The 26,764-nt window shown below is 55.5% G+C and overlaps 1 protein-coding gene across 3 annotated transcripts in view; it reads left to right on the forward strand.

The window, feature by feature from the left end:
* TRABD2B (TraB domain containing 2B) overlaps window positions 1–26,764 on the forward strand; it is a 208,893-nt gene that overhangs the window by 146,319 nt on the left and 35,810 nt on the right. For all 3 annotated transcript variants that reach the window (XM_078073182.1, XM_078073181.1, XM_078073183.1), the window contains exon 3: window positions 24,228–24,374. In XM_078073182.1, the coding sequence (XP_077929308.1) occupies window positions 24,228–24,374 (147 nt within the window). The remainder of the gene's footprint in view (window positions 1–24,227; window positions 24,375–26,764) is intronic.

Consider the following 26,764-nt stretch of genomic DNA (forward strand, 5'->3'; position numbering starts at 1 on the left):
GTTTTTACCAGGCTCTGAGAGGCCTTGAGCTCTCCACAGCAGGACAAGTCAGAGGTGAGGGAGCTGCTTCTTTCAGGCTCTGGACCTCTGATAGCTTGCTCGGCAGTCTTCCACCCTGATGTTTCTTGGCAATTTAAGGGCCGCATGTGCAAGGCAGAAGCCAAGGCACTTGCCACAGGCCATGTAGACAGAGGAAGTGATGCAGGCATTCAAACCTAGAGGGTCTGTCTCTAATGTGCCTCTTGATTTGAGCAATCAAGCAGCCCACCTGCTCTGTTCACGTTTCTAGAGTCCTGAGCTAGCGGGCTAGAGAGTTCCCTGGCTGCCTCCTCCATCACGTGCCTCCTGATTCTCAGAGGCCCGAGGCTGGCCTTAGGGAGCCTGCTGGGATGGGTGGTGTTAAAGGGGGCAGGGAAGCCCAGGCAGCACCCTGAGCAGCCCTGGCAAGGGCCCTCATCCTCCTTGCCTTGCAGGCCCACACTCACCTGCCTGGTCTGGAGTGGAGCTTGGACCCATTGGCAGAGCAGGATGCTGAGGCCCCAAACTTTCCCCATCCTCACCCAGGCACTCCTAGCACGTAAGGTCACTACAGAAGGGACTCAGGGGGCCCTGCCCAAATACTTCCTGAATACCATCTTCTATGGAATGTCTTCCTAGAGGCATCCCGTCTCCCAGGCCAGTGCCCCTCAGCTCGGAACACTATGGCGCCTTCTAACTCAACAGGAACATCTCAGACCCTCTTTTACCTATTCAAAGTAAATATATATTTTGAAATAAATTATATATGTAAAATAGATTAGATATGAATTCAATATATTTTATATTAAATAAGTTATATATCATGAGTTCAACCATAACCAAAAGCAATGGTAAAACTACAAATATCTATTCATCTAGAAAGATAGGTATTTCTCCTTCACCCAGAGTTAAGTCTGTGGACTCTGCTCCAGCCCACCCTTCTGCCCTGGCCCATGTGATGGACGGGAGCCCACCTTAGGCCACTTCAAGCCAGGTGGGCTATTTGACTTGCAAAGTACACATGACCTTCCACCCAACCCCCCAGTAAGCCGGACACCCACCCACCCCACTGAGAATCGCTGCTGATGGGTCACCAAGTATTTACTGAACATCCAGCATCTGCAAGGCACAGAGCATACTTTGATGAGCACACACAGACCAGTACTCTTCTGCTGGAGCCTTCTACCTCTCCCCATGGGACAGACAAGGAATCCAAGACCCAGCAGGGGTGGAGAATTGCCCAGTGCCACACAGAAAGTCAGTGGTGGAGGCAGAACATGAACCAGGCTCCTGACTCGCAGCCCCAGACCCCACATGCTGTCACGGCCTCAGAGAGTTGGCTTCCCTTGAGGGGGTGGCGCTCCATGCTGAGAACTCAGCCGCTTCTTGCTGCTCAGTGCCCACCTGGAGGGTCCCCTGAGCCCACAGGAATGCTTCTCACAGGGGTTGAGGGGGTGGGTGCCTCCAGCGAGGATAGACAGTGATCCCTGAAATGAGAGACTGGATGCTCAATCCAGGTGGGCGTCAGCCAAGTAGAGGATAGCAGGAGGATCTTCCAGGCAAAGGGCATAGCTCAAGCAAAAGTGTGGCGGTGTGAAAGAGAATGTTGTCTGGGGGGACTCAGGAGTCGATAGTTGACTTTTCTGAACCATAATATGGGTGAGTAGGAGAGGGATCTAAAGAAGAGGGTAAGGGGGCAGTGGGGAGCCACAGTAGGCTTTGGAGCAAGGCAGTGTGGTCAGTTTTGCTGTGGGAAGGTCATGCCCAAGGCAGGGCTTGTGATAGACTACGGCTTTCTTCCTCTGAGCGTCACTTTCTGTATTTCTCAGATGGCTATGGTGACAACGAATGAGAAGCTAGATTAGGAAGTGCTTTGTAAACTACCGGTAGGGTCAGACTTTATTCCCGCTGATTTCCCTGCTCTGTCCATGGCCCGCTCTGTGACCCTGGAAAAGTCACCCCCTCTCTCGGAGCCTGAGATTCCCCCAGGGGAAGACCTGGGCTGGCCGTCCATCTTCCTCCTGGGAGCCTGGGACCGGGATGGAGACCTAGCACGTCCAGGGCCTGTCCTGGCCTGCCTGGCCTCCTCTGGTGGGCAGCCCTGTGCACGTGCCTGTGTGTACTGGGGGTGCTGTCTGGCTCTGGCCCCCCACGCCTTTTACAGACTGTTGGTGACGTGCCGCTGTGGTAACCGCCCATGGTTAGCCCCTCCACAGGCAGCTCCGGGGCCTGGGGACAAGGAAGCGAACTGGAGGGAAAGAAAGCAGGGAAGGTCCAGGAGCCTCGAATGCCGCCCTCAGTAATTTATGCTGTCCCTTGCCCGCGTGCTGCCGCTATTGGTTTCAGGGCCGTCTCTCCCACAGCCCTCCCCCGCCCGTGTCCCCTGTGTCCCGAAAGTGTGAGGAGTGGAGTGAGGAGGGCGTGGACTTTGGAGTCAGGCAGACACGGGTTCCAGTGCCACTTCGTCCACCGCCTCGGTGAGCTGTGTGCCCGGGCATGAGGCTGCCCCTCTCTGGGCCGCAGTGTCCTCATCCGTGACATGCATGCCAGCCCTGGGCCAGGCGGGGAACCCCATGCATCGCCGAGCCTGCTGGTGAGACAGGTCCTAGCAGCCTCGGCTTTCGGAGGAGGAGATCCAGGCCCAGGAAGGATGACAGAATGGCCGGCGTCACTCCCAGGGCCGTTTCGGCCTGTCCCCGGGGCGCCCTCCCGGGGGTGACGATGGTTGCTGGAGCCCCTCAAACCCCACGCAGCATCCCAGCAGGCGTTCTGCACCAGAACTCACAGGCTGCGGTTCGGGTCTGGCTGCGGCCTTGTGAGACCCCGGGGGGTAGGCCTGCGTAGGCCTGCACGGGCCCCTGCAGCCTTGACTTCCGCTCTCCCGGCCGGCCCGGCTCTAGGCCTCTGTCACACCAGCCCGCTTGCAGGCTGCGGCCAGGCCTTCTCTCCCCTCCCCGGCCAGCAGCCCCCTACTCCCTCTGCGTCTGCAGACCCGCGCTGCCCTTCTCCAGAGCCAAGCCTGCCTGCCGGAGAGAGAACCGCCACCAGGGCCGTGCAAGCAGGGGCAGGGGCTCCGGGTCAGGGAGACCAGGAGGAGCCTGCCTCGGGGGCCTCTCCCCTCCCTGCCAAAGCCTCCAGCTCCAGGCAGTGACCCCGGCATGACCTGGCTGGGGCAGCAAGGCCCTCATTCTCACTTGGAAGTGAAGTCAGAGGATGGGATTTTCATTGCCTTTGCTCCAAGAATGTGCTGACGCTACACCAGCGGGGTGGGTTTTTTGCCGTGAGCTTCCTCCATGCAGCTCTGCGTCCTGAACTCCTGCCTTCCCCGCTGGGAAAAACCCGCCGCGTCCCAGGGGACGCACAAGCAACAGCAAGACTTACATCTCCTCCGTGGCTCGGCCAGGCCAGCACAGTCTGTCATCCGACTCCCTAAAAGTCTCTCCAGCATCATGACCCCTCAGTCACTGTTCCCTCCGGGAGGAGGACTCCACCCCTGGGGTGAGAGGTCTTCAAGGCAGATGCTCCCCGGGAGGGCCAAGCACCCCAGCCCCAGGCTCTGAATTCGCAGCTGTCCCAGGCCCTGTGCCACAGGCGCTGGCTTCTCCGGACTGTCTCCGCTGACACACCGACCGCGCAGCCCCCGGGGACATCCTCGGCGTTTCTTGTCTGCCACCAGACACTCCTGATTCCTCGCGTGGCCTGACACCAGCTTCGGGAAATGAGGCCCGCTCCAGGGCAACCGGGGCTGGGCTGGCGTTGGCTCCAGGACCCAAGGTGGCGCCCAGGGTGGTGCTTTCTCTGGGTGACGCTCTCGATGGGGCCACAGCCTTCTCCAGCAAGGCCACCTGGATCAAGGGGCAAATGAGGCTCACAGGCGTGTTCTTATCGTTGGCCTCCTGACCCTCCGGGGCCGGAACAGAACTGTGCAGTCATCTTGGGAAAGGGTCGTGCCGCAACAGTGGTCACAGCGCTGTGTGCTGCTTGACGCCTCTGGGCCTCGGCTTCCTCATCTCTAAAACACTGACAATACCAGCAGCTGCCTCTGGGGGTGGGAAGGGGATCCAAAGAGTTAAAAAATCAAAGCATAGTGCGTACATTATCTCCAGCTTTCCCAGCAACCCTGCAAGAAAGCAGTCCCTGTCTTACAGACGAGGAAATGCCCTGGCGGGACCAGGGGCCCGGCCCGAGTCGCCGCGCGAGTGGGCTTCGAGTCCACAGCCAGGCTCTAGGTCTGCGCCCCCTCCCTGCCTATGCCCGGGGAGCTCAGGGCAGGTGCGCCCAAACCTGCCTGTGTGAGCCCAAGACAGCTGATGCGGGCCCTGCACTCTCCACCAGAAGCCCCGAACAGGCAGTGGCCTGGTTTCTGGGGTTCATAGATACCTGGGGTAGAGAGACGGGTCTCTCCCCACAGTGAGCCCGCTGTGTGGGGGAGGAAGAGAGCCCAGAGCAACCCATAGTAGGTGGTTGTGCCTAGGGGGGCGCAGGATCTCCACTGGAGGAGAGAGAGTGTGTGTGTGAGTGTGTGTGACTCTGTGTGTGTGATGGGAGAGGCCATGCATGTGTGTGTGAAATTCTGTGTATGACTTTGTGTGACTGTGTGACTGTGTGTGTAACTGTGTATGTGGCTGCGTGTGTGTGTGTGTGTGTGTGCGCACAGCCTGTGCCCATCCAGGTGTTGTCCGTACGTGAGACGGCACAGGCTCTCGGTGATGTGACTTCGAGTAGAATGTGAGTAAGAATGCAGACTTGCGTGTGTGTGTGCGAGTCTACGCGCGAAGGTTTGTGAGAGAGAACACATCACCCCGGTGCTCGGGATTGCGCAAGGAGCTTAGTTATATTTTCTGGTTGGCTGAGAGCTAATCAGCAGGGCCTCATTGATCCAATCCTGTAGAATGTTTTCTACCTCTGCTGTCCACATCTGCTTTTGCAGAGGGATGATGACAGCCTGTAGGGCATACAGAGAGGGTGACCAGGGCTAAGGGCATCTTGAATCCATGCTAGCCCTGAGAGAACCGGCCGTTGAGAGGGGTTGTCCACCTATACAAGGGCTGACCCACCCCAAATCTCTGCAGGCTTTCCAGGATCGCAGAGCTCAGATGAGTTCTGGAGGCCCAATAGGTTGGCCTGAGATGGGCAAGCAAGGTCCAGCTCCATGTGAAAAGCACTTTCTCGAAATTGGAGCAGTCTGGGGGATGGAAGTGTGTGTCAGGCTCTCTGGTGCAGAGGTGTGGGTACGGCCCCCATGTACCTGTGTGGCAGACCATTGCCAGGGTGCCTCCAAATAGGAGGGTTCCTTCCAATCCCAAGATCTGGAGCCATGGTCCCTGCTTCCAAAGCCAACCCCTGGAGCTGAGTCAGGCTCCTCTGGGTCTCCCACAACTTCTCAAATAGCCCTGGGATTTCTTATACCCATTTTCCAGAGCAGGACATGGAAGACTCAGAGAGGTGAACCGATTTGCCGTAACTTGAACCCAGAGCCTCTGATTGCTAATGCGATTCTCTGTCCACCTCTCAAGACTGCACAACACAGCCTCGTACAGAATAGCTCAATTCGCTGGTAATGCCTGCAATTAGCTAGGAACCTGTGCTCAGCAGGGGGACTTGGGCAGGAGAGGAGCAGTGGGGGAGGGGACAGAAGCCCAAGCACCACCACAACACAGCACAACGAACACCTGGCCGGTGCGCACACTGAACACCGGTGAAAGAACACGCTGAAGTCCCAACCTCCTGCCACTCCCTCCGTGACCTCGGCAAGTTGTCTGACCTCCCCAAACCCTAGTTCTGTTGTTTTTAAAAATGAAATACTCCTAATTGCAGGATTGGGGGAGTAGCAAATGAGATTTTATATGTGTGCGCATGTACCAAGTCCTCAGTATGCAACAAATGGTATCTGTTGACTTATGATTACTCCTGCACAGGGAGGGAGGGCAGGACGAGAGACTGGCAGGGTCGGATGGGCAGGAAGCAAAGTGGGAAAGACAGCCCAGCAGCCAGGGCCCCAGCCTGGGCCACCACTGCGGGCTTCACCACGGGCTCCCAGTCCTTCTCCGTGGGGGCTTCTGCCGGGTGCCCCAGTCAGCTTGAAGTGGGCCAGGACCTCAGCAGCTGGCATCCACGGGCACATCCTAAGGTCTATCCAAATGTGTGCTCCTGCGCTGTGTGACCTCGGGCAGGTCTCTGCCCCTCTCTGAGGTTTGTCTGTCGAGGGAGTTGGACCTGGTTGTATGTAAGCCCTTCTCCGCGGGGCACCAGCACCTTGCTGCGGAAGGGGTGGAGGCTCAGGGTCACTGGACTTGCACAGGAGGACTTGGAAACAGTCATTGGTAATGACATGCCACCAGGTACATCCAATCATTCGTGTGAGATCATTACTGAGTATATTTCCTGTGCTGGGGCTGGAGAGATATTAGTGAACAAGACACACATCCCAGCCCGCAGGGAGTGCCTTCCTTCTAGTGGGAGGAGATGTAATAAAAGAGCAATAGCGTCGTGTGTTGGAAGGCGATGGATGGAGATACGGACAGCAGAGTGAATGGGCATGGGAGTGCCTGGGGAGGGGGTTAGCGTTTGAAATCAGAGCATCCGCGTGGGCCTCACTGAGAAAGCGAGGCTTAACGCAGAAGGTGTCAGCACAGGTGTTCCTTCCTGTGCACTCCCTCGGCTCTCTCCTGGGAGAATGTACCCCAGTGTCTCTGGTCTGTTTCCTGGAGGACAGCAACTCTGTCGGGTTCCACCTCTGCTTCCCAGCCGGGGCTCGGCCCACAGAGGGGCTCGGAATCCTTGATCTGAGGGACTGATCCAGGGTCTAGAGCAGCAGCCTTGAACCTGGGGTCAGGGGGCCTTGTCAGCCTTGTTCCCCGAGATGGGAGATCCTTCCCGGCACCAGCCTCAGAGGGCATAGCAGCCCCTCCAGCCCCGGCCCTGCACGACATACCCAGGGGCGACAGACCCTGCTGTGTTGATTGCCCAGCACCGCGTCCACACCAGGCCCAGGATTCCATCTGCTGCCAAATTCCAGGGCTGGAAATAATGAGGCAAATTGTCCCTCACCGCTGATTGACTTTCAAGTTGCTCTGCTAAACTGGGTGCAGTTGAAGTTTTAGCAAGTCTCCCGGGGACCCCAGGCGGCTTCAGTTTCAGCCTTGTAAAGAACCGTTAAGATCCAATCAAAATAAATAAAATCAGATCCAGGAAAGCGATGTGTTTGTGACTGCAGACGAAACACTCAGGATATTCATGCTGAAGCCCAGCACCCCGCTTTTCGCAGGGATTCCTTACACTAGACTGGCACGGCCCCATGATCTCAGCAGCATGTGCTCTCAGAGGCCTGGGGCCCTCGTGAGCCTCCTGCCCCGTGCGACCGAAGAGGGGAGTGCAAGGCTCGAGCACAGACGGTGTGACTGGGAGGAGAGTCCCACGGCCCCGGGCCCTTTGCAGCACGGGAGACTCGGCCCTGAACGCCTGCAGGGCACTTACTGGCCCGCAGCAGCATAAACATCGGGGAAGCAGCGGCCTCGAAACACATGGCATAACCACGGAATCAGAAATTCCAAATCGTAGGACGCCAAGCCCTCGAATGGGAGGGACGCGCTGTGGACTCGCAGGACCTCAGGCACCGGAACCACAGAAGGGCAAGTCAGGGCCGTTAAATCCCAACTCGGAGAATCCCCACGCTGGGTGGCCCGAAGAACCTCCGTCAGACAGCTCTCAGCCCACCGCCCTTGCTCTTCTGGACACACCGGGAAGCAAATAAAGGCACCAGCCGCGTTCTCCCCTCTCCCTGCTGAGGGGGCTGCTTCCTGCTCAGCCAACCAGCCCCTCACGGGTTCCACGTGCGCCCCCCGACCCCCAGCCTTAATGACATCTTCTGTTCGATGCTTCGGCTGGAATTTTTGATCAAACCCTGGAAGAAAAGTCAAAGTTATGGGAGAGAAAAATCCGGTGCAGTGCCAAGAACCACCTTCCCACTCCTAAGGTTCAGGGACATCAGTAGGGAAGCCACTGAGGCCTTCCTGCAGGGAGATGTGTGTGCCCCCGGAGATCAGTGTGAACAACACCCTCCTATAGGCGATGGAAAAGCAGGTCCCCAGCAGGAGAGGAAATCACTCAGGGTCACTCCAGGGAAGCAGTCAGAGGTGGCTTTGGATGCCAGGCCCCCGGTCCCCACTCCCACTCTCGGGCCGCCTGACCCTTCCAAGGGGCTGTATTCATCCTTGACTGGCTGACGCCGTGTTTCCATTCGGTCCGAGCCGGGGGTCAGAAGGGGCCCGCCTCCGTGCTGCCGGTGCCAGGCCGTGCTTGCAGGCAGGCCGGCCCGGGGCCGAGCCCGTGCTTCCCGGGCCGCGCTGCCCCCCACGCTCGGCGTGCTGAAAGGCCCCCTTGTGCGGCCGCCGTGCCTCCCCGGCGCAGCGCGCGGCCCTGTTCTCTTACCTCATAAACGGCTAATTTGTTACATATTTTCTGACGCTGTAAATGGGAGAACAAAGACCTTTTCTCTCTCATATTTTCGTTCAATTATGTTTGTGGGGGAACCTGATCCCCTTCAAAGGGGGGCCGGGGAGCTGGGGGAAGCCTCCCAGGCTTGCTGACCTCCCGGGCCTGCTCCCGGGCCCGGCCGCCGGCTGCTCGAGCCTGGGTGCCGCCCATGGGGAGGGAGGCGACGGGCCCCCTTGGCATCCTCTGAAGGGACTGGGCCCTCACTCCAGCACGGATGCCAGTCTCAGGAGCAGGTCGGTGCCTCCAACGAGAGACGAAGCTTCCAGGAGGCAGACATTAGGGCTCTATAAGGAAGGCCCTCGCCACGGTCCACATTCATGCGTTGTGGGTGGAGGATGAGCTCCCAACCACCATAACAGCCCCTCTCTCTGTACCTGTGGCATGTCCCCCACAGGGATGTGGCAGGCACCTGGAGTGGTGCTTGGACTTGGAAAAGAAATCCTGGTGCTGAAAACCCCCGGACTAGACCATTTCTGAGACCCCACCTAAGCCCGAGGCTCTGGGACACGTTAGGGCTTCTGCCCAGCTCCGGCTCCACATCTGGGTTCCCTGAGCTCTTTCCATCCTATTTTGAGAAAGCATACCTGCTGGCTTTGAACACTGGTTCTTCCTGCTTCCGGAACCAGAGGGCAGGGGAGATGTGGCCTCTGGGGGTTGGCTCCTGGAGAGTTGGCTGCCCCAGGATAGCTTTCTGACAACTGGCACCCCAGCCTCTCTGGCCTTCCCTCCCTTTTGTGGGTAACTGAGAGTGGCAAGTCCCAGAGCAGGTACTAGAGATGAGAGGGGGAGCAAAGTAGCCCTGGTCCCCACCTTCATCCTGTCTATATAGCAGGGCTGCAGACTGGTGCGTGGCTAAGATGGCCAAATTAGCTTGATTCGTCTACTGCTTACCTGCTGTGTGACCTCAGGCAAGTCACTTAGCCACTCTGTGTCTCCTTTGCCTCATCTGTAAAATGGGATCAAAATTCCAAGTACTTCACAGGGTTGTTGGGCCTTCAATGAAATAATATTTGAGAAGAGTTTTGTGCAGTGTCTGGCATGGAACAAATGATTAGTCAGTGATAGTAAAATTGTTATCAGGATAAGCAGACATTGAACAGATGATTACGTATATGGATATATGAAGACAGACTATTATGAGCACTCTGAAGGACGAGTACAGGGTGTGGGAGAACTTTGAATGGGGCCCCGGAACTGACTGGGGCATCAGGGAAGTTTTCAGGAGGTGATGAGGGCTTGAACCATTATCTGAAATATGAGGAGGAATTAATGAAGCAAAAGAAAGAGTGATGAAAAGGGCATGCCTGGCAGAAGGACCAGCATGTGCAAAGGCCCTGAAGTGGGAAAGAAAGAGCATATTCCAAAAAACCCCATAAAGGCAAATGTTGACAACACAGAGCAAGGAGGACAGGAAGTGAGGTGAATCTGAGAAGTAGGCAGGGTCCCGCCAAGCAGAGCTGAAAGGCCTGGTTGAAGAAGTCAATCATTATTCCTAGAGCAGAACAGAGCCATGAAGGACTTAAGCCTGGGGGTGCTGTGGTCTCATTTATGTGTTGCTTTTTTTTAAGTTCACACCCACACACACCATCCCTTTTCCCTGTTAGGCCTAGATCCAATGGGCCCTGCATCAGGTCAGGGATGCTCAGGGTATAGTATGCAGCCCAGACCCTTGGCCTCAAAGCCCAGGATCACCCTGTGCAGCATCCTCCAACATCAAGTAGAGATAATAGTAAAAGGGAACGCATGGAGAGAGAGAAGGCTGAAGACACACACATGGCAAGACCAGGTTGAAGCCTGGACCATGGAGAATGATTGATGGGGCTGCTTGGTATCAGGAAGGGGAGAATGGAACATGCTGACCTCAGCCTTCCCAAGGACTGATGTCCAGCTCCTGGCCCAGAGGGGATTTCTGTTACATGTGCAAATATCAGTCTGTGGTTAAGCCTCTTCATGGTGTGGATAGTGCACAGGGAAGACCTTATACCTGTCCCGAATCTATCATCTATTGATCAATCTATCTTCTATCTGTCTTCTATGTATCTATCTTTATCTCCATCTGCAACTCTCTCCTTCATACACATGTGCACACACACATTCTTACACAATTCCTGGTCACTTAGAGTCCCAGACACCCCAAGACAGAAAGAAACTCTGGCCTGCTGCTGCCCTTCGCAATTGCAGAAGTTCACAAAAGGAGAAGGCAGAACAGGCTGGAGCTGAAGGGAGGCCTCCTCTGAGGAGGTGAGCTTGCAGAAGGGGCAGGATGGATGTGTGGGTGTGGATGAGTGGGGGCCAGCAAGGAGCCCTGCCGCCCATATGGCGGGGCCCTCGTGGCAGGTCCAGGAAGGGCAGTGGAGTGCTGACTTGGGCCTGGGGCCCCCTGAGGCTGCCGGCAGGGAGCTAAGTAAGAGGCTGGAGCACTCCTCCCTCTGCCCACAGTGGATCCTGGAAGAACACTGGCCCAGCATTCGTGGGGGTCTTTCTCTGTTCCCCCAGGCCCACACTCGGCCTGCCCTCCCAGGTCAGAGGGGCGCAGAAGGAAGCTTGGGTAGCCCTGAGTACTTCCCGTCTGCAGAGTAAGCAGCTCTTTGCTCATCCAGAATGTGTCTGACTTCTCTGTATTCTTTTCCCAAGACCCAAGGCTCAGGTTTCAGTTTCGCATTCTTTTGCCTCCGGTCTAAAAACATTTTCCTTTTCCACAATGGGGGGAAAGAAGGGAGAAGGGGGCAGAGGAGACCGGAGCTGCCCAAGTAAAACAGACAGATGCCTCACTCCTGCCTTAGCCTGCATCCCCTACTTGCTGTGTGACCTTGGGCACCTTCCTGCCCTCTCTGGACCTCAGCATCCTCTCCATAGAGCGAGGAGCCTCTGCAGGATCTAAGACCCCTCCCTCGCCTGACCTTCTCAACTTTCCCATCCTGCTGCCGGAATGTGTCACCTGTGAATTTAAACAGGTGAAAAGCGGGAGACGTTGGGACTGCATTTTAGTTTTGTCTGTGAGGCCAAGTTCTGTGCAGCTGTCTCCTTTGATGTATGCTAGCAAGAGTGTCCATCCCCCGGGGCTGTTAAGGCCACGGGCCCCATGCCAGCCCCACGCAGTCTTCTTTCTTTCCTGCCATTCTTAGCAGGCCCCTTCTCTGTCTAGCTGCTCCCCCTGGATGAGGCTCGAGGCTTTCCTGAAGTGGAGGAGGGGTGGAGGAGGGCCAGTCCCCAAAACTCGGAGCAGGGGAGAGGGGGCAGCAGTGGGCAAGGAAAGAGACTCAGAGCCCTGAGTTGGAAGGTTCTAGAACATCTAAATCAGGAAGGAATTGGAATTCTAGCCTGCATTTACTTCCTCCATGCATCCCCAGAACCCCAGGCCCACAGAGGGCCAAGACTGTTTCCTGCCTGCAGTCCGTGCTTCTCTTATCCTTTCTCCACGAAGCAGCCAGAGGGCAGCTTCTAGGTGGAAAGCCTGACTATTCATTCCTAGTTTCATCACTTCTGGGGCTTCCTGCCTTTCCTGTGATGAAGCCTGAGCTCCGGATTCCTCCTCTGCACCTGCTCCCTCCCATCTCGTGCTCCTCACAGCCGCACCTGCACTCCAGCCCACAGGGTCATCCACACACTCCCCCTAAGTGGCCAGCTTCTCTGGGCCTTTGCATGGACATTGACACCACCTGGGATTCCTTTTCTTTCTCTTCTGCATGACAAGGGCACGCTCCCACAGACATCCCATAGACACCACTGCGGATCGGATTGCCTCCCCTGAATCCCGGATGTGGCCCTCCCCCCCGGCAGGATGAGTCCCTCCTGCTGTGGCTCCCACAGCTCCGAGTTCATCCCGGTGCCCAGTCTTCACACGGTGTGTTAGCATCTTGTTGCAAGGCTTCCTTGGGCACCTCCTTCCTTGCTCCACTCCACCCCTGACCTTGAGCTCTTTGAGGATAGAAATGGTGCTGATTTGGTTCTGCGGCCTCAGCAGCCAACACAGAGCCTGGCGCTAATCCACACTGGACACTGATGAGTGAATGAGAATCCAGTCCACACGTGTTAGCTTCTGCCCCTTCTCAGAGCCACCTGCTGCTGCTTAGGGGAACAGAAGTGTCTTAAAGTGCCCTAAGGAAGGACAGTAATGTTTACGAGGTTTTTAAGGGGCCAGCTCCCTAGCCGGGGAGGACAAATCTTAGTCTCCCCACTTGGCAGATGGGTGAACTGAGGCCCAGAGAGGAGAAGGGCCTGTGCCACATTCTCGTAGCAGCACATCACTAGAAAAGCCAGAACAGGAACTTCACACGGCCTGCACATAGCAGGACGCACATTTGAACCTGGGCCAGAGCCCTGCCCTTCCTGCTGCTAGACAGACACACTCCGTCTCTGAAGCAGTTGGTAGCTGGGGCATAGCTGACGAACGATTTCGCTGGTCAGCACGGAGCGCTCCCAGGGCCAGCCCTCGCCTCGCGCCCCGGGCCCCCCGAGGTGCCCGCTCTAGTGCCGTCCTCCCTGGCGGCTGCCCGGGACCCAGAACCGAGGTCCTCACGCTGCTGGAGGGCCTGCGAGACCCTCCCCCTCCTCCCTGCACATTGGTAATTGCCGTGTGGTCAGACCAGAAGGAATTAGACGAGCCCTCGAGGAATTTCATACTGATTTTGCAAATGAAAATGGAGACTTGCCTTTTGAAGTCTAGGCAGCTGTGTCAGCAGGCAGGTCTGAGACAGCAGGGAAAGGAAAGCTACAGCTTTCCGTGGATCAGCCACTTCATAGTAATAATGATGGTGGTGGCCACCATGGCCACCGCTGACTCGCCGCCCGCCACGCACACCATTGTCCCTGTGCAGGTGTCAGTCTGCACATCTGGCGTCCCCACCCATGTCAGCCTCACAGCTGATGAGCCAGCAGAGAAGAGCCGAGTCCGCCAGCTGGGTGGAGCGCAGAGCCCGTGGGCTGAGATGGAAGGTCTTCCACCCTGGACCCTCTCCGGGCCTAATGCCTGACACATGCGCTTTAAGAACAGCATGCGCTTCCGGGCCCCTCGACCTTGAACGCGCTTCCCTCCCAACCCCACTCGTCCTGCACAGCCCAGCCTGAAGCTGATTCCTTCACTGATGCCCAGGCTGCCTCACAGACTCCCTCCCAAAGGCCCCAGTTTTTTCCTTTTATCATTAACTTACCACTTGGTCTTATAATTGCCTGTTTCTCTGTCCATCTCCTCCACCACCTGACATTCCTCAGCTTTATGCATGAGAATAGGTTGGCCTAGATGATTCTCTGGGTCTTTCTGATACATTTTGCTCTTTTTTCTCCACCTGCAGTGTATATTCAATTTAAGAGATCAGAAGTGGTGACTGGGGAGCAAAGAAGCTTCACGGCAGAGAATGGACACCGAGGCTGGGAGGGCTTGGTGCGCTCGGTCTGGCAGAGCTGGGGCACTGGTCCACATCGACCCGATGATGGGGGAGCATGGAGGTCACTTACTTTTCTGAGCTTGGTTTCCCTGTAGGTAAAAGGGGGTCACTAATGGTGGCCTCACACGGCTCTTATGAAGAATAAATGAGCTTCCATATGCAAAGTGTCTAGAATCATAGACTGTTTAAATCGTGTGGTGGTAGGGTATTGCTGTCCTAAAATGTTATGCTCATAGAGCATGACTTCCAGAGCTGAGAGGTACTCCCACACTCTCATATTTCAGAGGGGGACCCTGTGACCGGGAGAGGGGGTCCCACAATTGATCTGGGTCTCCAGTCTGCCTCGGGCTTACCTGTGCCTAAAACTGAAAGCCAGGGGACCCCTTTGCCCTCCAACAGGACAGAACCCACATCAGCTCCCTTCCTGGAGACCCCAAGCCTCTGGGCCTGCCCCTTCCCCCATACCCAGCCTGGCTATCAGCCTCCCTACCCAGCAGAATGCTAATCTTCTCGTGTGGGTGGCTCCGGATTTATGAGCATTTCCTGGCATGACTTGAAGGACAGAAGAGGAACGCCGGGATCTTTAAGGGTGGTCTTTGGGTGGAGAAACTAGGCGTTCAGAGAAAAGAAGGAAAGAAAGCGAGGGTGAGTCAGCCTCCGCTGCCCGCCCAGGGAAGCACAGAAGGCTCGGCCAGCCCACACTGCAGTGCGGAGAGAGGATGTGGCCAGCGCCGCCGGGGTCTGACCGGTGGGTGTTCACGGAGCCGGGACCGGCCGTGCTGGAAGCCAAGTCCATGGTTCTTTGGGTTGTGGCTGGGTTTTAGGATAGGGATGGTGGGCGCCTGGGTGGCTCAGATGGTTAAGCGTCTGCCTTCAGCTCAGGTCATGATCCCAGCGTCCTGGGATCCAGTCCCGCATCGGGCTCCCTGCTCCTTGGGAGCCTGTTTCTCCCTCTGCCTCTCTCTCTCTCTCTTTGTCTCTCATGAATAAATAAATAAAATCTTTAAAAAAAAAAAAAAAAGGATAGGAATGGTAAGGGGAAGGGGGGGGGCATGCTCACTTGCTCCCCCTTCAGGAGGAATACAGAGCTGCCTTCATTTTCCATCTGATCGTGTTTACTCCTATCCCCCCTGGATTCCAGATCAGCAGGGCTACCACAGCATTCCTCTGCTCAGGCTTCGGGCCTTCCCATCTCACTCAGGGGGAGCCACAGGCCTTAAGGGATGTGCTCCCCAGCGCCCACCCCACCATACCTCCGACCGGGTCTTGGAAATCCCCTTTCCTCTCCAGATGGACCCTCTGTTCTCCCTGCTCGGAGCCCAGACCTGATGTGACATCACCTGGCCTCCCTTATCCCGACGTCCGTGGGGCGTGCTGGCAGGAGATGGCTGTAGGCAGGAGGGGAAGAGAGTTGGGACAGTCCGTGCCCCCGCCCGCCCCTCTCCCCGCTAGGCCAGGGAGGGGTAGCTGTGCTGGCCTCCGACGTTCAGGCCCCTCACCGCCCCCCCTTTCCCTTTAAGGCTTGGGGCAGGAAATCTTCCACCGCTGCTACCCCTCAGTGCCCCCACCCTGTCCGCACCTCTGTCGATGTTCCCATCATTCAACATGCCTCAGTTACCCTTGCAGGTGAACTTACTTCATTGGAACTCACTTCATTGACCACGCACCATCTGTTTTCTGTTGGGTCCTACCTGAGACAGATCTCACTTCCTGTTCCCCCTCACTCACTCCTCTCCAGATACACTGGCCTCCTTCCTGCCTTTCACACCCAGCAGGCCTGCCTCTGCCTCAGGGCCTTTACACTTGCTGCCTCTGCTCGACACCAGTCTTCTCTCAGGGTCCACAGAACCACCTGCCTCAGCTCCTTCTTCAGATCTCCAACATCACCTCTCTTTGTGCCTTTACTGGGCATCATCCCAAAAATGTCAACCCCCAACACACACACACACACACACACACACACACACACACCCCTCCTATGCTCCTTACCTTGTTTCCTCTTTAGCCACTATCAATCCCTCTCTAACATGGATGTTTTACTAGTTTTGTTTTTGTTTATTGTCAGCTTCCTCCCACTGGAGTGAATGTTGTGTTTATTGCTGCACCTCCAGGGCCTAGAACAGCATCTGATAATTTCCCAATACATACTTCCTTGAATGTGTGAATTGGGCCTTTGCATGGGTGGGTAAACCAAGGCCCAGGGAAGGAAAATGACTTGCCTAGGACTTCATAGTCTAGACTCAGATGGAGACAAGATCTCTGGTCCTACCTGCCAGCCCAGAGCCAGCGCCTCGCTCCAGGAAACCTTGTGTTTATTTGGATACCTGCTGCTCAGTAGCCCAGTGTCCGGAGACAGGATTCTGTGCTGGAGGCTCAGGGGACTCAGAATATGAACAGGAAGCAGGGAAGTCGTCGGCACTGCTTTGGTCCTGTCAATGGGGCAAGGAGAATAAACAAATAAACCTCAGCCAGACCCCGGTGGGCTCTAACCTTTGAAGAAATCTCCCCCAGGCTGGAGAAACCTTCCCATGAGGCGGAGCTACCCTCCACGCCAAGCCCGAGCACTGACAGACCGATGCAGCTCAGGGCTCCGGGGGCTCAGCTTTCCCAGCTCTGTGCCATGGGGGGGACTGGGTCCAGGCAGGGAGCTGCTGGGGTTCTGGGACGGCTAACTTGCTCAGCTTTTTATTCATTCATTCTACAAGTATTTCTGAAGCGTTTACTGTGTGTTGGGCACTGTGCTCTCTGCTGGAGGACCAGCTGTGACCAAGTCAGATGATTTGCCTGCCCTTGGCGCATCACCATAGAGCAGGAAGGATGAGCATGAAACAGCTGTGAGGCTGGGGGAGTGCAAGCGTCCAACAGCCCTGGGTGCTCTGGGGGCACTATGAAGGAACCTGCCGGGCCCCCAGCCCAGGGAGGCCCTCCTGAGGAAGGAGCCCCTGCAGCCAAGTGAGAGAGGGGCATGGAAAGGTGGTTTCAGGCAGAGCAGGAGCAAGGGGATGGGCCTGAGGCTGGGAAGAACTCGGAACAAATGAGAATCCTATGCACCTGTCAGCTGGCCCTGAATTGGAATCCCAGTTCCAGTTCGTCAACTTGAGACCCTATGCAGGTGACTTCACCATCCTCAAGGCCTGTTTCCTCATATGTCACATGGAAATAACAATCCATTCTCTGAAAGGATTGTGGTAGGGGATGGTTTCTCAGCATCCTTACAATGGCCCGTGGAACCTGGCCTACTAACCAATTCTGACCTCATCGCCTATCAGTGTCTTCCTTGTTTACTCAGCTCCCGCCACCCTGGCCTCTGCTGTTCCTCACACACGCACAGGGCCTTTGCACCTGCTATTCCCCCTTACCTCATCACTCCCTGCCCCCTTTCCTGCTTTATTTTCTCTCTGTAACACATACTGTATTTGTCAGGGTTTTCCAGAGAAACAGTACCAATAGGATAGATGGATGGATGGATGGATGGATGGATGGATGGATGGATGGATGGAGGGATTGGATGGATAGATTTCTTTTAAGGAATTGGCTTACACATTGCAGAGCCTGGCAAGTCCAAAGTCTACAGGGTAGACTGGCAGGCTGGAGACCCAGGGAAGAACTGATGCTGCAGTTTCAGTCCAAAGACAGTGTGTGGGCAGAATTCTCTTTGACGAAGGAAGTTGGCCTCTTTCTGTGAAGGCCTTCAACTTATTGGATGAGGCCCACCCTCATCTAATTATTCTGGAGCATAATCTGCTTTACTCAAAGTCTACTGATTTAAATGTCAATCACCTCTAAAAAGTCTCCCCACAGAAACATCTAGAATAATGTTTGACCAAATATCTGGGTACCATGGCCTAGCCAAGTCGACAAATAAAAGTAACCATCATAAGTGATTCCCTTGTTAACTTGGCACCCACAAGCATCTCCTTAAACCATACTTCATCTCCAAATAAAGGCAATAGCAAGGTCATAATTCTACCTAACATGATACAGCGGTCCTGCATGCAACCAGAATGCACTTCCCCAGATGAGGAGGCAAAGCCTTTGGGTAATGTTTACTCTTCTCCTTCATATACCGTAGCTTAAATACAACAATGTAAAGATAACAATACTTAAATACTATGATATAGAGTCAATATGTCTTATGCTACATGCATGGGGGAGAAAAAAAGAAAAAGGAGAGAGAAGAAAGTATTTTATACACATACAAGTATTCTTAAAATAAGGAAGGAATACTCTTGACCTTTTGCTTTTGTTTCTGTCTTTTCCTTCTGTCGCTGGTCCTGTGCTCATAGCTGCTATTTGTAACTCCCTTCTACTTCCACTACACTCCTGTGATCCCCTTTACCTTTTGAAGGCACCACGGTTGGTTGTGGTTCACAGTGGGTGGGGTGACCCAGACCTTCATTCCCGAAGGATCTGGACCATTAGTAGTCCTGCCTGGATTGGGTTGTTACGGTTTTCCATTGACGTCGGTTAATCACAGGGCGTGGTGATACTAGGAGGCACCCTGAGGGATCTCGTGTTCTCCAGACATGCTCTTCTCTACCTCCCTGTGGGGCCGCGGTCCATTTTCCCTGCTGGTCAGGATCCGTCACGCCAGCTAGCACAGTGACTCCTTTCTTTACCTGTTGATTAGGAAGCATGACGAGCTCCAAGTGGCTGGAGGCAGTCTTAGTCCCCAGTTCAATGGAATCATTGTTGTGTGCATCTAACATGCTACATACTAATACTTCGCTAATCATCTTGTTTATTCTGTTTGCCCCCAGCAGGTAAGCTCAATGAGAGGAGGATTTGGGTCTGTTCTTCCCTAACTAAATTCCCAACATCTAGAACAGTGCCTGGTGCATGGCAGGGACTCAGTAAGCATTGCTGAGCAGGTTGGGGCCTTTGCTGTGATTTCTCTGTGCTTTGGGGTGGGTGAGGGGTGCTCATCATCCACCTCAGAACCCCAGCCTGAGAGCCAGGCCTGTCGCAAGGAGCCCTGGGTTTGCAGCATGTTCTCTGACAGAGGGGGTCCTGCTGCTTCTCCTCACACTGATGGTGCTGGGCCAGCAAGTAAGCCCAAGGCCTCGGTGTTCACCATCCCAGCCCATTCAGGACTGTTTACTAGACTAATCTGGAACAATAAACCTGTCCCCACCCTCCTGGCGCCTGCCTCACTCCATCCTAGGCCTGTGTTTGAAGATGTGTTTAAATTCCGGGCCTACACTCAGCAGACACCGCGGGCCAGCTCCTGGCAGGCCAGCCCTGGCGAGGGGGGCGGCCCTGGGATGCTCGGGTCCTCCCCAGTGGCTGGGCCTCCACACACGGTCAACCAGGGGGAGCAAGGCGGCTCTAGCCTCCACCCAGTGTTTGTTATTCCATGTCAAAGCTTTATCATAAACATTATCCTAGAGTGGGCCACAGCAGCTTTGGCGAGGAGGGTTTGTTATTCTAAAGTGGCTGGGGGCACAAGGCATGGAGGCTTGAGAAGCTGTGAGCAGCGCCAGGCTTGGGAACTCAGGGTGAATGGGAGGGAGGCAGAAATCAGGGCGAGGCTCTTCCGTCCCTGTGCATAGGGCCTCAGAGGCCCCACTTACCACCCTCTACTGTCATGGTCAGTTGGGATATCTGCCTCTGAAATGAGGTCCATAGAGGTGGAGACCAAGCCCAATTAACCCACCCAACCCCAGATCCCTGCAGAGAATCCACAGAACGTAAATGTTTGTTGAATAAATGAATAAGTGGAGCTTCCCTGTATCTGTTGGAAGTACCAAGAATGCTCTTGAAGAAGCACATATTATTTTGAAGTTCCAGTTACGGGAACCTGGTCTGGAGCCAGACATCATGTCAAAGCCCAGCTCTGCCCTTTACAAGCCATGTGGCCTTGGGCCCCGTCTGCTTCTTTGGTTTCCCATCTATGAATCAGGACACCCTCTCTGCTGGCTGTCTCCCAGGGAGAGCAGAGGGAAGCCCCAATGGGCAGTGGGCAGTTAGGAGGATGGGTTCCAGGGCTGGCCTGCCCAAGCCGAGTGCACATCCCATCCCTCTCCAGCTCTGTCACCTTGGGTGAGTTACTGTCTCTTTGCTGTCGGGTTGGGGTTTTTTAATCTATTAGTTGGAGCTAATATCAGACTTCCCTCAGAGTTGCTGTGAAGATGAAATAAATTAATATGACCTTAGAAGATGCCTGACACAGAGTAAGTGCTCAAGAAACATGGCGACCGTAGTGATGAACAGATGAGGACCTCTGTATGAGTTGCAAAAGATGGCTAGGAGGCGGGAGGTGTGGGGAAAGAGCATGTGACTCAGTCAGTCAGGTCACAGGCAGTCAGCAGTCCGCCTTCCAAAACAGTTCATGAAAATCTGCTCTCCAGCAGTGACCGGTGAACAAAGAGGTCGGCTTCCCGCCCTTACCAAGCTCTCGGTCTACACGGGCAGGGAATGGGGAATCACCGGAGACGGACACTTCATGGGATAAGTGCCAAGACCGGGACGGGGGTGGGGGGGTGGGACAGGTGTCTGTGGGAGGCACCAAACCTGGCCTGAGGGTCATGGGAGTCCAGAATGATAGGCGTGGGTTTCTGTCCAAACCCCACCACACCGCATGTGCCACACTGGGAATGATCTGCTCTCAGTTTTCTGTATGCAACATGCTAATAAAAAATACCCTGTGGCTATTTCTGGCTGTTTCGAGAGGCTCCAAAAGGAAGACAGGTGTGGTAAAGTGTGTGGGATGAACCTGGGCTGTGCCAGTGAACATCCAGAAATCCAGCCCCAACCTGTGGCACCTCAAAGGGTCCTAGGCTGGGCATCAGGCTTGGCTTTGAGTCTGCTCTGCCCCCAGCTTTCCTGTGTGGGCTTGGGTGAGCTCTCTCTTGCCTACTTTGGGCCCCTGTCTCCTTTCCTCTTCTATATGGTGATGGCACAGGATGAGATCAGTGGTTCTCAAACTGGGCTCCAGGAGACCCATGGGTCTCCACAAAGAAGCCATGGGAGCCTCTGCTGCATGAGGGCATTGAGCCTGTAGGACTTCAGGCTCTAGCCGGTCTCCTCACATCAATTGGGGAAAGTTCCACTTTTATCTACTCCACATACTGAGTTCCAAGTAAAGTTCCTTTGGAAAATAACAATAAAAAAGGATTCTATGGCCAAAAAAGGTTTAAAAAACCCCTGGACCAGATGACCTACAGGGGCCCTTCCAGCTCCATTCTGGGAAGGTTCAAGTCTGAGTATTTTCTTCCAAGTTTTATTTAGCAAGCATTCCTCCAGCTCTCACTACATGCAGGACTGTTCTTAGCACCCTGCAGATTGTAATGTGCTTAACTCACCGGAACACCTCCTCGCTCCACGAAAGCCACAGGACTGCGGAAGTGACTCCATGGGTCTAGGGAGGCCCAGGGGAGCCATTTCCCCTCTAGCCAGGTCTTCCGGGCACCTGAATGGATGACCTCACCCCAGGCCAGGTGGTGCAGCCTCCAAGGAGCAGCAGGTGTATGCCGGGGCGGGCGTGGTCAAGGGAAGCCTGCGTACTCCAGCCCCCCAGGGAAGTAGAGCGCTCCAGCCGGACGTGGATACTTGCATGCGAGGCCTGTTCCGTGTGGAAGGACGTGCCTGTTGGCTTAGTGACGTGCACGGCAATAGGGCCATGGCCTCCTGCGGTTCATCCCAGCCACCAGGCTGCCGTTGACACCCTGCACCAGGTGGCCACAGATTGAATTTCAGGATGCTCGCCAGAGCCTGGAGAAGGCCCAGAGGTGGGGTCTGACCTCATCCCCAGCCAGCTCATTAGGGGGAGCAGCCTGGGCCACTGCACCCCAGCGCTATCCAGCTCTCCGCCTGCCAGATACAAAAGTGGGAGGGGACGGGCAGAGGTGATCTCTCAAGCACGCTTGGCCCCGTTGCCCACGTCAGCACATTGTGTACCTTATTACATGAGCTTTTCTGTTCAGATTGTGTGTTCTGGAATGAGGTGGCTGGCGTCATAGGTGGGAGCTTCTGCCACGTGATGGCATCATGCCCCAAATGCAGACAGAGTGCCAAAGTTCTAGGGTCTAGTCTGAGGGGCTTACTGAGCTAGCTTTGAAATAGGAGGCGACTGACCCCAGCAGGTGGCACTAGGTGGCACTAAGGCACTAGGCAAAGAGTAGAGCGACATCCTCTCGTTGCCAGCCCCGTGCTGAGAGCTGCAGACACAAAACGAGTAAAACGCAAGTCCTATCTTCGAGAAGCTCAGAGCCTAATGGGAGAGCCAGCTAGCTAACAGCAGGCCCCATCTCATGTTCGCGCTGGGGTGGGGGACACAGAAGCATGGCAGGTCGCTTGTCCATCACCACGGTGCTGGGCAGCACCAGCACTGAGCGTCTGCTCAGGTGTCTGGACCCAGTGGCAGGTGGGCCCTCCTAGGCTCAGCTGGCCTTACTCATATCGTCCGGGATCCGGCTGTCTGTTGGCTGGACTGGGATGGCCTCAGTGGGACAACTGAGGCAATTCGGCCCTGCCCATCCTCCGGTGGGCTAGCATGGGCTACTGTCAGGGCCGTGGACGTACAAGAGGCAGCAGCAGCCTGCCTTTCAGGCCTCTGTACGTCCTGGTGACTTATATCCAGAGTCACAATATCAGCATGGGAGGGAGCCGAAGAGCTCCATGGCCAAGGGCATGAATACGCAGACAGGTTAAGGTCTGGAGCCACTACTGTGTCGGTCTGCCACGCAAGGAGCCTGTGGGGGCCTCCGGGAGGGGCCTGACTCAGCCCCCAGGTGATCAGAGAAGCTTCCTGGGGAAGACATTTGCGCAGAGCCTGGAAGGCCGAGTCTGGATTTGCAAGTGGAGAGCAGAGACAGGAGGTTGTCATGCGCAGAACACAGCATGTCAGAAGCTCGGAGACAGAAGAGTGCTGAGTAGTTGGTGTTTGGAGTCACGAGGACTGAGCAGGAAGCGAGGTCATCGGCCACAGCAGGGTCCAGGCCACTGCTTTGCAGCCTCTACTGAACAGCTTTTACTCTGAGGGGAGGAGGCACCTGTGAACGTTTTGAGGAAAAAAAAAAAAAGAGAGGGAAGACAATCAGATTTGTGCTTTTCAAAAGGTGCCTGTGGCAGACACCTATGGGACGGGGGGAGGGAAGGGGGTCTACAGGGAGGGGGACGGGTTGCACTGGGCCCAGTGGGAGATGCTCGGGACCGAGCTGGTGAGGTGGGAGGCCGGGGACTGTGGTCCAAGGTGGCAAACAGATGATGGGCAAAGAGCTTGCGCGAGGCCTGAAGAGTGGCGGGCCGGCTGGGGCTGGGCAACAGCAAGGACAGAGGACTTGAGACAGCCTCCGGACCTTCTGCCCAGGAACCGCAGCAGCTTTTCCCTGCACCCGTGCTAAAGCACCCAAATCATGGTCAGACTCCTCCCTTTTGTTGGCCAGGGGGGTCTGGGATACACCGTCACATGAAGCTAGCTGTGCAGAATCGAACAAGTCCCTGCCCCTCGTGGGCCTGTTTCTCCATCTAAAATGGGACTTTTGAGATCATCTCTCAGGGCCCCCATACCTTGGGCAGGCCATGTTCCATCAGAGTGTGGTCCTCATGGCAGAAGCAATCAGACCTCTAATGTCATTCCCAGGGAGCCTGTTAAAAATACACATCCTGGGCTTCCCCTCGGAGATGCCAATTCTGGGCATGGGAACTGGACAGCTGATATTTTCGTATGGTGCTCCACGTGATCCTGATGCCAGGCCGGTCTGGTTAGGGTGCAGCTGTGTTCCCAGGGCCCCGCATAGCGGCCCAGAGCGCAAAGGAGCTTCAGGAAACATGCTGAGTGCCAGCATGGGTCAGATTCAGAGAGGCCCGACTCCTTGGGCCTTTGCCTGCAGTGAGGGTGACTTCTGGAGGAAGTGTCCTTTGGGTGGGGCCTTGACATCTAAGTGGGTTTTCTGTTTGTTTTGTTCGTGTGTTTGTCCTGCTTTGTTTGCCGTGCTCTTGATTATAAAATTAGTCTGTGCTCATTCTAGAACTTTCCTAAGCACAGGAATAAGAAAAATTTAGTCAAAAGACAAACACACCCATCATTCCAAAACCCAGACACAACTAGGTTCTCATTTTGCCCCTTCCTTAGATAAGATGTTGATAGCCAGAGCAGAAGTGGGGACCCATGTGGGCAAAGGGCTGGAGATGAGAACAGGCTGAACATGTCCGGAGGCCAGTGGAAGAGTTCAGGCTGCACCAGCCGGTGCCAGGCCCACACCCCTTCTCTGTTTCAGGGCCTGTTGCCCCAAAGTCCAGAGCGAGGAGGGCCGGGCCTGGAGGTGTCAGGCCCCCCAGCCTGATCTAGAATTACAGCCCTTAATCCTCTCTCTTTCCTCTGTGCAGGTGCTGTTTGCCCTGAACCAGACTCTGCTGCAACATGAGAGCGTGCGGGCAGGGAGCCTGCAGGCGCCCTACACCACGGAGGACCTCATCAAGCACTACAACTGCGGGGATCTCAACGCTGTCATCTTCAACCATGACACATCCCAGGTGAGGTTCCCCTCCTCCCACCCAGTTCCGAACCCACCTAGCATTTATTAGACACCTACTATGTGCCTGGTGCAGGCAATCTTCTCTCTGCCATGGTAAGCAGGACCGATTGTATTCCATTTTACAGATGGGGAAACTGAAGCCCAAAGAGGCAAGGAGACTTGTCCAAGCCCACAGCACTTAATTGTCGAGTTCCCCAAGTTATCAAGAGCAGCACTCAAGTCTGGCATGTGTGGTAAAAGCTTAGCCTTGTAAGAACGGGGAGGCCTCTGAGAAGTTCAGTTCAGTATCTGGGGAAATTAGAGGCCAGGGGAAACAAGTTCATGGTTAGACCTTGGGCTTGAGTCCAGCTGGGGGCATTCTGCCTTGAGTCAAGCCCTAGAGGAAGGACTACCCACAAGCGGGTAGAGAGTGAGGAGCACCCCGAGGAGCTGAGCATGACTCCACCAGGCATCCACATTGCCCTCGGGATAAATTCCAAGATACTCTAACACTCGAGGCCTTCTGTGTCCTGCCCTCTGCTGACCTTGTCCCAGCCCAGGTGCCCTACCCCGCAGACCTTGTTCTGCTGACCTATGCCCCACGCCATCCGCCCGCTGATGCCACTGTGCCTCCGTTCAGGCTCCTCCTTCCTCCTTTCCTCCTGCTGGGCCATGGTCCATTGTTACTTCCTCTGAGAAGCCCTCCCTGACCCTCTGGGTGCTGTTAGATATTCTCCCAGACCCCTCTAGGCCCCCTGTGCCTTCTGTCATGATGCTTGGTTAACCACTCATTCAAGAGCAGTTCCTTGCTCAGGACAGTGCCGTGGCTTCCCATTTTTCTCAGCGTAACAGCCAGAGTCTCTGTAATGACCTGTGTGGGCCCCGGGTCTTCCCCCAACCCCCACCCCATGTCCTCTGCGCTCCCCTCACACTTACCACTCAAGCTCCATGGGCCTCCATGCTATTCCATGGGACCCCTTAAGAATGCTTCACCTTTGCCCTTCCCCAAGTATCACCATGACTCACCCCCCATCTTAACTCAGACATCATCATCTCAGTGAGCTGGGCCCCAACTCCCCAATCTAGAATTGCAGCCTGAACCCCACTCCCACACTCTCAACCTCTTTATTATGCTCCATTTAACCCCCATGGTCTTTATCATCTTCTCACATACTTACATATTTTGATTCATTGATAAGTGATTATTTATCGTTCGTCCTCCCCACTAGAGCATAAGCTCCCTGAGGACAGGGATTTGCATCTGTTTGATCCAACAGTATATTCTCATTGGCTAGGCCAGTTCCTGGCACAGAGCAGGACTCAGCAAATAGCTGCTGAATGAATGAATGAAGTGGGTTGTAAATACCAGGCCCAGTGCTATGAAAAGGGATATGGGGCGGTGGGGGGCAGGGCAGCCAGAGAGAGCCGCCCTAGTGGGGCGGACAGGAGAGAAGGGGACGTTCCATGAGCAATAGCACCCAAGTGTGATCCTTGCTCCAAGGGAGAGTAGAGGGTGCAGCTGAGGCCTGTGGGAGGAGCAAGAGTTTAGGGCAAGAAGGAAGGATGCCTGCAAGGTGAGAGGTCAGGGAAGAACCTAACTTGGCCACAGGCAGGAGGAAGCGAAATGTTCCAGCAGAGGCAAGAGAGAGCAGGAGGAGGGGTGTGAGTTTGGGCTGGAGGTGTAGCCGGGGACCAGGCTGAGAGGTTCTGTGTGCGCCTGCCACCGTCTAGAGCCAGAACTCCCTGAGGCAAGAGCGTGCCACGCCTCCCTCCGTCCCCAGGCCCAGGGCAGGGCCGCAGAGTGTGTATCGGGGAACGGCTGTCCAGGGAGCGAAGGTGAGGGTGTGTTGTGCTCCGGGCAGTGGAGGCCGTAAAAGGAAGGATCCAGAGACCTTGCAGAGGAGGCTCAGGACTCTGAGAGCCCCGATTCCGATCTGTGAGCTTCTGTGCCAGAGCCCGCCCTGTGTCATTCGCCGGGAGAGAGGCTGGTGAGCTCTGCGGCTGCAGGAACCTGGTCAGCACCCAGGGTAGCCTGGGCACGAAGTAGCTGGGCGGGGGGCAGGGGTGGGCAGGACAGGGCCCTGCTGCGGCCGCGAATGACAAGGAGCTGCGAGAGGGAAGAAGGGGATGACCTCAGGCAATAGCAAGCTCAGATTTACTTTGAGCCTGTATCCAGAACCACTGATTTGTCTCTGGCAGGTGAACTGCATTGGGGGTCCCCTGGCAGTGCCCGTCCTTGAAGCGGGACAGAGGGTGTAGTTGGAAAGGTGCACCCAGTTAGAATAGCAAACTGGGCGGCACTCCCCTGGACACCCTGGGTACACAGGCAGAGTCTAGCCCCCAAGGGAGGAACTAGGCAGCCTTGCCCCCAGACACAGAAAAGCCTAGAGTCGGGGTAGCAAGGCTAAA

The sequence above is a fragment of the Halichoerus grypus genome, chromosome 5, assembly GCF_964656455.1.
Source record: "Halichoerus grypus chromosome 5, mHalGry1.hap1.1, whole genome shotgun sequence".
NCBI classification, from domain to species: domain Eukaryota; kingdom Metazoa; phylum Chordata; class Mammalia; order Carnivora; family Phocidae; genus Halichoerus; species Halichoerus grypus.